We start from the raw sequence: 13,325 nt of genomic DNA, 5'->3' as shown, positions 1-13,325 counted from the left end.
CATCGTGGGAGGGAGAGACTAGAGGGCTTCGACTGTCGAAAAATGAGTGAACGAATTTACCGAATCTGGAAAGGTATATTAGCAACGCGAACATTGAGAATTGCAGTGATAAGTTGTCTACTCACCTGGTCGACACTATCGGCTCTCAAGCATGTCAGCTTATCGAGCGCGCACTGAGAGGCACCGGATTGACAAGCCTAAACCGGAGCGGCTCAGCGACTGAAGACGGTTGCGCAGTGGGTGCCACTGCCAAGGACCACTAAGATTGCAAGGCGCAAAACCGGCGATAGCAGGACTACCAGCGGCTTCAAGTAATCAACAGGCCTTGTCCAAAATGCCGCAGCTTAAAAAAGAGGCTGCAAAGGGAAGAGAAATGGTACCTAATGGTTTGGTCGCTGCGAAGATGTTCTCCATGGAGCTTTGGCCGCGATGTCTTGGCACGGTCACGGGAACAGATTGGGTGATTACGTCAGATGCATCTACAACGACAACCATCATGAGAATCAAAATAAGAAACAGACATTTCCCTAGAGTGATAAAGTACAGCCATAGCAACCACCATGACTAGCTCGCAGAGAATACTTTATTCCATTCTTACTACCGAGAAATGGGAGTTTGGCGGACTTACATGCTACACCACATTTGAAGAGGGCGGCATTGGACATGTGGGAGCGTCCCTTGTGTAGTTATTGAGATAACATATTGCTTACTCTGTACACAATCCAGATTTGGTTGGGTGCAGAGTGGGCCTATTTTCTTGGTGCTGGGTTTGACTAAAGGCCTTGAAACTGAATTCTCTAGGTGAAACGGCTGATACCAGCAGTGACAGTGGTAGAGGCACGCAGTGTCTAGCTAAGATTGACGTCGAGTTGACCTTTACCAAACGCGATGTCTTCATGCCATGGGATCCATTTCGGATTAGGCAAGACTCTCAGGAGCAACTAAGAGACTCTGCGTTCCAACCCAAGACGTATACGATCGGTTTGGAGAAGGGAATTTTCCGAACTCCCTGCTACGCCATACATCCCGAAAGATATCCCTATACTGATAAATACGCTCTTCGCCTGGTGTTTGACAAGTCGCCATATCCTCCCTTGAAAAGTGGTGGTCAGGTTGGGAGTTTATTAGTGGTCTGTCCAAATGAACAGAGTTCGTCTGCCACAAAGTAGGTTCATGGCATACCTCTCGGTGGGAGACGTGCACTACAATGTAGTAGATCTAATAGTTACTGTTTTCAGTCAAGTCCAAACTGCAATCACTGATTACCTTACGATGGTCCTGCAGATATGGGCCCTTGCTGGAAATCACCTTAAAGGTTATGCTCTCGGCCATGGTATGGAAGGTTTAACTATTAGCATTTACATTCAAGTTCGATAGGATCAACATGGTGCTTTACACACACCACAATAGAAAATACCACATTGGTACTGTTCTTCATACATTGACACATTGAATGATACAGCAATTACGGCAATAATCATAGTATGTCCAGCTTCTGGGCAGTTTTGTACAGAGTTCCAGATTCTACGATTCCATCTCGCTCTGCTTCTGATTCTCTCACCATATTATTCTCCAATGATTTTGCAAAAATCGCTCATCCAAGGCTCTCGTATTCTTTCGTAAGTCGGAGAATCCGTCCCTTTGTTAGGACAGTAGGATGCTTTGATATGGTATCGACAATGATGTCCCGGAGACCTGTGTCATGTGGAGCTACCGAGCTCATGACTTCTCGCGCTGTGTCATAGGATGCTGCTAAATGCCAATTGGCGCTCATATCGTTAGCGAATTTCTTCGCAGTATAAGATTTCAAAGGGATGATCCCAAATTTGTCTGCAGCTATGTAGACTCACATATGGCTGCGATGGCTCCAAAGCCTGCTGGACATTCTTCAGAGCTCTTTGAGAGAGACTTGCGTATAGCAGTTTCCGGCAACGGCACTATGTGTCCATTTGCTCGATACTGTAGGAAATCATTATTTCAATCGTTTCAGGGTTATCATCAGGCAAGTTAATAGTCCTCTACTTTGATTCCTTCGAGGAAAAAAATTTACTGATGCCAAATTCGAGTGTTCCATTCTCACCTGGCCTCCATTCAAGGCACCTCTAAAGAAGTCCGACAGAATGGTGATGATGACACTGTGAACGTGGAAAGTGTGTCCTTGGCAAGTTATTGTCGTGTTATACCCTTTCAAAAAGATTCTCATCGTTTCGTTGTGCGATGGCTGCGAGGAAATAGTGAAAGCCATATCGAAATTATGTATGTGTTGCTTCTAAAACACTGTAAAAGTGGAATGCAGGGAGATGTGCACTGTCAAGTTAATTACCTCCTCAGGCCTTACCGCCGCCATACTTAGCCGCTCTCCTGCTATACTGTCGCTGACGACATTACACAATTTCCTCTAACAAGAATTCCCCCATGCTCATCAAGGCCGATTTCCTCCATGGTCTAAATTTTACTGGGCGGTTAGAAGTTGACATGCTTATCAAGAATTAAGGAAGCTTGTTGTTTCTGGTCCGACTACCCTTGGGGAAGCCGGAGTCGGGACGAGTGCTGCAGGTGCCATGTCTGTTTTGAATGTTGAATGCTGCGAAGATGTCCTAGTCATAAAATAACAGTTGTAGGCATGGCTTTCTTCCAGGCCATTAGGTCCCTATATATCTTGACTCGTACTCTTGAAAGACTTGGTCTCAATCAGATAGAAGTTTTATCAGATAGAGAAGCTGCCACAATGCGACCTATTAGGGCTCTCAGTTATAGCTCTTTATCATCCATGTACCATTGTAGTATCATGAGACGCAATAAACAATCCGATAGGAAATGGTATCATCATGCTGAATTAGGTTCGTTTCGATCCCTGTCATCGGATATGCAGAGTGCTCTCATTTTGGTTACCCATTTGGGAAATAGGCGATACGACGCAACGCAAATCCCGCATCGGTATCTCCAACATATGTGACATGTGCAACATCACCCCACTATTATGGGGATGGTTTTACTTTTTCCAGCGCCATGGCTGTCCCGGAGTCATTCCCGTTTATCTTGATGTGACGACACAGTGCGGGGACGAGCGAAATCGTTGAAACCCCCACCGGATGTCGAACAGACCTCTCGTATAAGAATACAGTGTCTTCACCATATCAGGCCACGAAATCCAACATCTACAGCTGTTTTATTACATGATGACTCGAATTCCCCTCCCCACGCCCCCTCCAATTGATGTCTCATACCAGCCCGAGACCACCATTACAACCATCCCAGCCACCCATCCGATCGAGTACATCCTCAGCATCCTCGAGCGCGATGGTGGCGTGATCCTCAAGGATCTAGTCTCACCGCACGAACTGGCTGCCATCGACGAGGAACTAGGACCCTGGAGTAGCAAGCCTCGTCGATATCTAGAAAACAAGAAGGTTAACGGCGATGCCTTTCCATCCATCCCCGCACAAACCGTCCTCGTACCAGGCCTCGTGGGAAAGTCCAAGACAGTCGCTCAGATCTGCGAGCATCCCATGTTAGAAGCCTTGCGGCAGCGAATCCTGCGGGAAGACTTTACGCTTATGCGGGAGGGCTTCGCGGAACCCAACACGCTTGATCCATTACTAAGTCTGAGTGTCTCGATGAATATCGGGTACGGAGCACCTCGACAACTGTTGCATCGGGATGACGGCGTCCATCATATTCGTCATTCCCGAAATCCCTTTCAGCCATGGAACTTTCAGAAATTTAGTCAATTTGGATGTTTGATTGCTGGATGTGAGGTTACTAGGGAAAACGGGGCTACGATGTTTGTGCCGGGAAGTCATAAATGGGATGATGATCGGTGGGCGAAATCTGATGAAGTTTGCTTTGCAGGTAATTTTCCCTACTCCAATCCAGATCTGATGTATCTCTAATCAATAGAAGAAATGTCTCCCGGGTCAGCTTTAATCTTCCTCGCCTCCGCTTATCACGGCGGCGGACACAATTCGGTTCCTGGTTCTGTCCGCACGATGCACGGTTTGTTCTTCTGCCGAGGCAATCTTCGCACCGAGGAGAACCAATTCCTCGCAATCCCGCGGAGTAAAGTGCGTGAGATGAGTCCCAAGATGCTTGAGTTACTGGGGTATAAGAAGCCTACGACGGCGCTTGGTATTGTCGACAATATGAGCCCGGATGAGGATGTGGATGGGATTTGGGAAAGGGCTATGCAGTAGTATTATCTTTTATATGCGCAGCAGCTCTGTATTGCGTGGCTTTGTTGAAATCTATTGCCGTTCACATCTCTCATAAATATATTCTCTTTGACGTTCGCAATTGGCATGGTTTGTTAGGGTTAGCATAGCATCCACTTCTCTATCCGGAAACAACCCCCGGATTAGCTCCGTTACGCTAAACCTGAAAGAGCTATCCTAAATATATCATGCGGAGATGCAATAACAAGATAAGATAAGCAACGTCCTCTATTGCACTCTTGAATCTTGTCTATCCTCTCAGCTATGAATAAGAACCAAGTCTGAAGTCTGTCTTGAAATGACCCGAAGAAAACGTCCATATGTTCCAAAAACAAAAGGTGCGCCCCAAGAGGAAATATCGGGATTGGGTGAATGGAATCGTACTAATATTCCCCGCTCAGGCTGTTATCAATGCTCACAGCGGCGAATTCACTGTGACAGGATGCAGCCCTCCTGTGGAAAATGTGTCTCTAAAGGCTTCATGTGCAGTGGTATTGGAGTGAGATATAGGTTTCGTGATGAGTCTGAGTTGAAGTTGGCGAAGAAACGAGATGCTCCGGATGGAAGTGAATCAGAAGCGCCCGGCGCAGTGTATACGAATGAGGACACATTAACCGGTGGTGCTTCCTCAGACCATACGAACAATCGGGCTGATGATGATGCTGATCATTACCAACCAAGGTTTACTGGTTTGCGTCCTGTGCTAACATGGAAGAACACGGATAGCTGGAAGAGATTTCTTTTGAGATATTGTATGTACTCTAGCCCATAAGCTCCTGGGGGATAGTGCCGAATTTGTCTTACTTTGTCTTCAGTCTCAGACAACATTGCTCCCGAAATGGTCGTGATCGATGACAGCCATAACGGATGGCGGCATCTAATCCTTCCTCTAGCCTGGATGGATGAGCTGGTCATGAAGGCCGTGCTGGCCGTATCTGCCTTTCACCTTTCCGGTAAAACCAATGGCTACGCTCAATGTCAAGGCCTTGCCAATTCAAGCGAGCTTTATTCGGAGGCTATCCACGAGCTCCAGAACCGGAAGAATCTGGATCAGTACGACCACCAAACGAAGCGGCGAGTCATCCTGTCAATCATTGTTCTCCTTGTTGCGGTCATGGTGACGGGATTTTCGGACTTTCCGATTCTTTTTCATCTTCTTCAGTCTGCTCTCGATACGATTGGTGGTGAGGATGAGCTTGGGCCAGATGAGTTGTCTGAGTTTGCGCTGCGGCAGATTCACAAGTAGGACGACGAATTATACATTCAACTGAAGAGGTGACTGATGATCACTAGGATGCGAGTCTATGCTGCTCCTTTCATAAGCCAGCAAGCCGGCGTACATACGATCCTTTCCCAAGCCCCGCACAGCTTCGACTGCCTCTACTACAGCTCTCGCTTCCATCCAGAAAAACAGTGCACGATAGATCTAATCGCCAGCTTAAGGCAGCAAGCCTACGATATATATCTACAGCGTGTTATGCTTAACCAAACTCCAGGTGATGAACTGTCATCGGCGGATGTGGTTACAAAATTTCGAGCCAACCTTGAATCTTTCCCCGAGGGGTTTCCCGGTGAGCACTCCTTGGTTTGGGCATCTTTCATCGCGGCATCAGAAAGCTATTCGCCAGACGATCAGCAGTTCTTTGAACAATTCTTGTTAAGGCAGTATCATCGTAATGGTTTTGAAAATATCTTGAAGGGGCTGGAGCTTTTGAAGAGGATCTGGACGAGGGATGTTAATTGGCCGGCGCTTCTCCCTGAACCACGAGTTTTTATCATGTAATTCTATGTTGACTTTATGCCATGCTAGATAAGCTTTGGAAGTCTTTGAATTTTTCGTTGAATGTCTCATTTCTAAGCCGAAATGAGTTCCCTGCCGCAATTCTCATTCGTTTCCGATGAAACAGATGCGCGCAGCGGACAGATCATCTATGCAAGTTAAAGTTTCCCCATATTAATGTTTTAGATCTAATGACGTCCTGAATCTCGATTGTTTGAGAGTGGCTTGTGGGGTTGCTCGTGCATTGCATGCAGGGTTCGGATCCGGATGTTTGGTAGGGCAGTGACTAGCCATTGAGGACTTGGTTAGAACTGTTTTAGCGTGTATAATAACTTCATTAGGGCAATGTATTGGAAAAAGAGAATTTTAGGGACAGCGATGTGTATATTTGGGGTGGCTTTTCAAGGGCTAGTCGTGCAGGATATATATTCACTCCCGTCTGTGGACCCCTACTATCTGAACCCAACAAAAATATATCCCAGGTTGTGGGATACCAGGGAGCAAGTCAATAATCGAGTATGATAATCGATAATAATATCTGAAAAGACAATCCTACAAATCATACTATTGTGTAGTCCGAAAGTAGTAAAGTAGTAAAGTAGTAAGGCATAAAGGCAAACATTTAAGCATCCATCGGCCTTTCCTTTCTACCTACAGAGGTTTTTGAATATCTGTACAGTGTACTTCATGCAGAGCAATCCCATGTTTCTCATTACTGCGAGTCGTACCGTTGTACCGAGGCCTTACTCATGGAAACAAGTCCCGACGCATCTCCGAGTGCAGTACGGCGTATACGGAGTACAAGTAGACTCGGTGTAAGTGCACAGTCCAATTGATCAAGATATGTCTTAGACCTGCTTGTATCAGACAGGATAAATAATAGATCTATTACTTGAATGAATTGATGATGAATCAATCCGGTCGTAACCCGAGTACAGAATACTTGTACTTGTATTTGTGCACAAAACTGCACCTCTGTCACATCACGGCGGCAGCGTGATATAGGCGATTCGCCGAAATACTGTATATTTACTTTTCTCCAATTTAAGTGGTCGGAAACAAGAAAGAAAATGAAGATCTTTCGCATGCATAGCATCCCTAGCCGCCCGGATGTATGTGCATACATTCTTGTACATGGCCGGGTATCAGACAGAGTATGTACTGGTGATGGTGGAATAATTTTATAGCACCCCTGGATCGGCCGGGTCAGAGAGAGAAAAAAAAGGGTTGTGATCAGCCCAATGACCGTTGAAGACAGCACCCGAGCAAGAAATTCAAAAGTTAATGGCACCGAAGCCCACCAAAAGAAGTTTGTAGAGCACGAGTTCAGGCCAAGTGGTCGGCGAATCGACCAGTCATTTCGTGAAGTTGACATACAAGTACTCCGTAGATTGTGATTGCGACAGGGAGTTTGCTGCCAATTGATGCGTCTGTAATTCTTTATTGCATGCGAACGGTCCTAGATTCTGTACGGAGGCAGTAAAAATCACGTGTCATTGGACAGAGGACTGGCTAATAGGAATATTCTCAGGAATATCAGACTGTTGCAATGCTTTAGTTACTGGAAATAGATGGTGGAATATACCGAATGGCCCGTGGGTTCCATCTGGACTTCCCCTGATTCTTTCTTTTCTGTAGAAAAAAAGAACATCCTTATATCCTATGCCAGGGTAATTGACACCAATTCCGCTGCCCAGCCGGTGTGAAACGCCGGAATCTTCTATTGTTCTTTTCCTTTTTAGTTGTTCTTCTCTTCTTGTTCTTCTCCTTCCCCCAACCTCCCCGACTCCCCGTGAATTCTTGGTCAATTCTATGGAGTACATAGTAGTACTCCTTCCATACTAATTCTTTTCTCTTTTTCTTTCTGAATCGTCTCAATGCGCCCATAACCAACCCTTTTATTACCGTGTGAGACTCGATAGTGCTGCTCCCGCACGCGGAGTCTGGGCTGACCCCGAAAAAGGGAGAGAGAGTCCACTACTAGCACCACCAACAGCACCACCACAGGCCATCTTCTCTCCCGTTCATTTCCTCTTTTCTTTCTACTCTTATTCCTAGCTGGGTTAGTCGATACTTTGCTTCTTTCCCTTCTATTTTCTTTCTTTCTTTCTTCTTCTCTCTTCCCTCTCTCCCCTTCCTCTCTTTTCTTCCCTTTCGTCTTATCATCCACGACAAACAACCCCGTGAGAGAATCTCCAGCCACGGCGGTCAATCGCTGCTCGCCCAACCCCGGCCGTGGGATCTGTCCTTTCCTTCCATTCTCCTCCTGCCTTCTTCTCTTGGGTGTTGTTTGTTCGTTGTGTCGGTGTTACCTTTACTTTCTCTTCTTCGGCAGCCTGGCGCCTTTTTTTATTTTACCTATTTTTTTGACCTTTTTATTTTTTTTGGTACCTTAATTAACCGCCCCCTGTCCGCGTCCAGAAACGACCCGTCTACGATTCGATAGTTAGATTATCTCCTTCCCTCCACCCCCACGATGGCTTTCCTCTTCAAATCAAAGAAGAACCAGCAGCAACAGGGTACTGCCCTTCCTCCCGCGACGAGAAATGTTCATACTTCCGAAGGGGCTCCGTCCGCATCGCCCCCAGCCCTCAATGGTTCCCTCAAGGATCGCGATGGCTTGTCGCAGACGCCCACGCCTAGCAGCAGCTACAACAACTCCCTGAGTTCCATAAACGCCAACAGTCCCGATCAGCAACGATTGCGACAAAGAGCAGAGTCAGAATCACAGGTTGGTTGATGCATTTACTGGGTGAAAATCCACAGTCGCTGACCAGATGTTCGCACTCAATCCAGATACAACGGCCACCACCACAGGCGATGAATGGAACTGCTACTACTCCTCCAGTCACAAGCCCCAATGCCTCCCTCTATCCTTGGTCCCAACGGCGAATCAATTTTTCTTCGCCGCAAATGAACCCCTTCCCTCGATACGGCGCGGCAATCAACGCATTGGCTTCAAAGGAGGGCGATATCTACATGATGGGTGGTCTGATTGATGGGGCAACAGTCAAGGGAGACCTCTGGATGATGGAGAGTAGCGGCGGAAGTCTTTCTTGCGTCCCAATTGCTACCGTCTCCGAAGGACCGGGGCCCCGGGTGGGCCATGCGAGTCTGCTGGTTGGAAACGCATTCATCGTATTCGGAGGTGATACCAAGATTGATGAGAATGACGCGCTTGACGACACTTTATATCTTTTGAATACTTGTACGTTGTTTCTCTCTTGCGATTGAACATTTCTAACCGATGCTCTAGCTTCCCGGCAATGGTCGCGCGCTATCCCTCCGGGCACTCGGCCTTCTGGACGTTACGGTCATACATTGAACATCCTGGGCTCCAGGATATATGTCTTCGGTGGACAGGTCGAAGGCTTTTTTTTCAACGATTTGGTTGCATTTGACCTCAATCAGCTTCAGAATCCGAACAACAAATGGGAGTTCTTGATTCGAAATAGTCACGATGGGGGTCCTGCACCAGGACAAATACCGCCGGCTAGAACGAATCACTCAATAGTCAGTTACAATGATCGACTTTACCTGTACGGAATAAGACAACAACCCCTTCTTTCGGTTCACTAGGCCGACCGCTTCAACTGAACATCGTTTTGCTGACACACTGAGCGCAGGTTTGGTGGGACGAACGGTATGCAATGGTTCAACGACGTTTGGTGTTATGATCCCCGAGCAAATCAGTGGTCACAACTGGACTGTGTCGGGTTTATTCCCACGCCCAGAGAGGGACACGCAGCGGCGCTGGTGAGCGATGTGATGTACATTTTTGGTGGACGTACCGATGAGGGTATGGATCTGGGTGATTTGGCGGCTTTTCGTATCTCCACACGGCGATGGTATTCGTTCCAGAACATGGGACCCGCACCCTCACCGCGGTCCGGTCATAGCATGACGGCGTTTGGAAAGCAAATCATTGTCGTAGCTGGTGAGCCCAGTTCCGCACCCAGGGACCCCGTTGAGCTCAGCATGGCGTACGTGCTGGATACGAGCAAGATCCGCTATCCTGTTGAAGCCCAGAATACCGGAACCGCCGCGCCTGGCATGAGGAAGATGAGTGCGGACAAAAACAGCCCTACCGGTCGAACTTCACGGGAAGCGCAGAATCCGACCCCTGTGGAGCAACAGCAGCAGGCGCAGCAGCAACAGAGGAGAGGCCCAGTACCATCGCGCGAGATCATGGCGAGCCCCAATGGCAGGCCGGCAGAGCAGGGTCCTAGCCCAGGCCCAGGGTCGCGACTCCCCAGAGCATCCATTGCGCAAGCGCCGTCTGGACCACCTCCGCCTGGTCAAGCTCCCACGCCAGGACCTAGGGGATCCGCACCGCAACCAGTCATGAACCCACGGAGCAAAACACCAACCAAGGTTGATCGTGGATATGCAAGCCCACCGATGGAAGCCATGCGGACTATGGGCCCAGAGCGGGGTCGAGAGTCGCCGGCAGCCAGAGAAACCTCGAAGGAGATTAAGCCTGTTGCCCATGAGCAACAAGGCGCTGTTTCCGCGCCAGGTGATCGCCGGACTCCCAGTCAACAGCAATCTCGCATGTCTGCCAGAGCCATGGAAGCTGGCGAGGCAGCCCCTCTGATCAGTGCACCAGCCCGGCAACGCTCGCTGCGCCAGAGACAGCGCAGTTCTCTCGACAGCACTGACGAGTCGATCCTTGGTCGTCAAGCAAGTGTCGATGGCTCCATTGATTCCCGCGGTCTCCGCAACTCCAAGACTGCCGATGAGCCTCGCTCGCCAAAACTCACCGCGCATCAGGAGGTTCTCATGAAGGAATTGGAAGCTGCAAAGAGCCGTAATGCTTGGTACGCCTCTGAGTTGGCGTTGGCCAAAAAGTCTGGATATAGCCCCAGCCCAACTGGTACCTCTGTGAACGATCGTACCCCTGACATGTTTTCCGACGAGGATCGTCCTCTGATCGAGGCTTTCCTGGCGATGAGAGCAGAGCTCTCCAAGATGCAGGCCACCGTGGACCGACAGGCGGCCATTGCATCGAAGCGTGTCGCAGAAGTTGAGCACCAGAGGGATTTGGCAGTCAACGAAGCTGCTTATTCTCGTGCCAAACTTGCTGCGCATGGTGGCAGTCAACGAGGCACGCCACAGCCAGACGCTTCTGCACAGGATCCTGATGGCACGATTTCGGAGCGTGGAACGGATATCAGTCGACGATTGGCCATGGTCCTGGCTTCGCATGCGGAACTCAGTGCCAAGCTGGAAACCATGACGACAGAACTGGATCAGGAGAAGCGCACCAGAGAACTAGCCGAGGAAACCAGTGAAGCTACCCGGAAGCGGCTGGCGGACTTGGAAGTCCAAACCAATTCGCTTGAGATGGAGAGTTTGCGAGCGGAACTCCACCAAGCTGAAGCAGCTGCGAGAGAAGAATCCTTGCTGCGCTCCCAGGCTGAAACTGCCTTGAAGCAGATGACGTTTGACAAAGAGGAGCTTTCCCGCAAGTTTGACGAGTCGTCGACTAGATTGAGGGACTACGGCAGTAACTTGGGAACCCTCAAGGAGGCTGTGGCGGCTTCTGCCGGCAAGACCACGCTCATCGAGAAGCAATTGGATGAGGAACGAGAAATCCGAGAAGGGCTCGAGCGGAAGTTGCTACAATTGAGGTCTGAATACGACGAGCGGTCGGCGGAATTGGAGAATTCAACTCGTCGGTTGCGCGACGCTGAGGAGTTGGCTCAAAGTCATGCCAGGGAGGCAGAAACTCACAAGAATGCCTTCCTGTCTGGCCTGGAACGCGCGTCTTCCTTTGACTTGGAGAACACCACTCGTTCCCTCTCAGACCAGCGTGTCGAGGCATTGGAGGCTCATGTTGCCCGGGCGAACGACTTGGCCAAGGCTAACCAGGCTGCTGCTGACCAGGCGACCGACAAGCTGCGCCGTGCAGAGGAGCGCATTGCCGGCCTCGAGGCGTACCAGGAACAGGCGAGCCGCGAAGGACTGCAGCTTCGACGCCAGCTCCAGACAGTCATGAAAGAGAGCCAGGCGGCGGCTACGGAGAATCGGGAGCTCAAGAGTCAGCTGGAAAACAAGCAGCGCGACGCAGGTGCTTTGGCCATCCAGCATGCTGCTCTGAAGGATCTCCTTGGGGAGCGTGGAACCAGCGCTTCCGACAACCGGCGCTCGCCTCGTCTGGAGTCCCCGGGATCCCGATACGGAACACCGGAGCAGGGCCGACTTCGGGAGTTGGAGCAGCAGCTGTCTGCTAGCCTTAAGTCTCATGATGAAATGAAGGCGTTCTTCGAAACACGTGAGCAGGAGACAGACCGGGCCTACCGTGAGAAGTTGGAGCAACTCGAAAATGACTACCAGTCAGCCGTCCACTACGTCAAGGGTACCGAGAAAATGCTGAAGCGCATGAAGGATGAACTTGCCCGGTACAAGGCGCAAAGTGTCAAGATGCAGTCGGAATTGGATGCTAGTCGGCAGGAGGCGGAACGCTCGAGACTGAACCAGTCCATGTCTGACCTGAACCAGGATACAAACGCTTCCATTGCCAACTTGGAGCGCCAAGTTGCCCAGTTGAAGGCGGACCTGGCCTCTGCGGAGGAGGTCAAGGACAAGTCTCGATCCGAATATGCTAGCATGCAGCAACAGCTCTCTGCGTTGGCGGACCGGAGTCGTGCCGAACTGGAGCAGCTCAAGCAAGAGAACCAATTGCTGGAGACCCGTGCCTCCGACGCCGAGCAGAAGGTGACCATGTTGCTGGACCAAGTGGAGAACTCAGTCGGCCACTACCGTCGGCAGTCCCAGCACGGCGGACAGGGCACCAACGGCATCTTACGCACCCACAGCAATGCATCGAGCAACACGATCGGCCGGACCCGCGCGGATGGCAACGTCTCGCAGGACGACCCTTCGTTCCCGGACAACCGTGGGTCGATGGCGCTGGACTCCCTGGCCAATGAGCTGGAGGCTCTCCGCACCCACTGGGAGAGCACCAACAACTACCGGTTGAGCACGCAGTCTGATATCGACCGCACCCCGACCAAGGAGACGCATGATGGCGGTGGGCTGAGCGATAGCCTTGCGGAATGGCGGCGACGATTGGATGACGATACATCGTCGCGAGCCGAGTCGCCTGTTGCTGGTACGGCTGACCGGGGCAAGCCCAGCAAGTCCGGTGATGGCATGGATACTACGAACATGATATGATTTTGCGCCCAGCCATAAAGCGACTGGAGAAAAATCATGAAGAAAAAACAAGAAAGCATGAAAAAAAATGAAAAAAAGAGAAAAGCGGTGTCTTGGGTGAAGTTGAGGTTTCCATTCTCATTCTTCTCTGTCGTTTCTGTACAACTTTTGCT

General features: G+C 49.8%; 3 protein-coding genes across 3 annotated transcripts; all 3 read left to right on the top strand.

Annotated features, from left to right (window-relative positions):
- Positions 1–3,176: 3,176 nt before the first annotated feature.
- On the top strand, positions 3,177–4,193 carry ACHE_20841A (phytanoyl-CoA dioxygenase family protein; the record flags this gene model as incomplete). Its single annotated transcript, XM_043285189.1, has 2 exons — positions 3,177–3,852; positions 3,901–4,193. The coding sequence occupies 2 exons, from the start codon at positions 3,177–3,179 to the stop codon at positions 4,191–4,193; spliced, it is 969 nt and encodes a 322-aa protein (XP_043133905.1).
- A 316-nt stretch (positions 4,194–4,509) lies between these two features.
- ACHE_20840A (Zn(II)2Cys6 transcription factor) lies at positions 4,510–5,994 on the top strand (the record flags this gene model as incomplete). Its single annotated transcript, XM_043285188.1, has 4 exons — positions 4,510–4,549; positions 4,613–4,963; positions 5,027–5,453; positions 5,505–5,994. 4 exons carry the CDS (start codon positions 4,510–4,512, stop codon positions 5,992–5,994), a joined length of 1,308 nt encoding a protein of 435 aa, XP_043133904.1.
- A 3,642-nt stretch (positions 5,995–9,636) lies between these two features.
- Positions 9,637–13,173, top strand: KEL2 (putative cell polarity protein (Tea1); the record flags this gene model as incomplete). Its single annotated transcript, XM_043285187.1, has 1 exon — positions 9,637–13,173. The coding sequence occupies one exon, from the start codon at positions 9,637–9,639 to the stop codon at positions 13,171–13,173; it is 3,537 nt and encodes a 1,178-aa protein (XP_043133903.1).
- Between the last annotated feature and the right edge of the window lie 152 nt (positions 13,174–13,325).

The sequence above is a fragment of the Aspergillus chevalieri genome, chromosome 2 (assembly GCF_016861735.1).
Source record: "Aspergillus chevalieri M1 DNA, chromosome 2, nearly complete sequence".
Lineage (NCBI taxonomy): Eukaryota > Fungi > Ascomycota > Eurotiomycetes > Eurotiales > Aspergillaceae > Aspergillus > Aspergillus chevalieri.
Note: the sequence above shows the minus strand (reverse complement) of the source record. Positions and strands in the feature narration are given on the sequence as shown.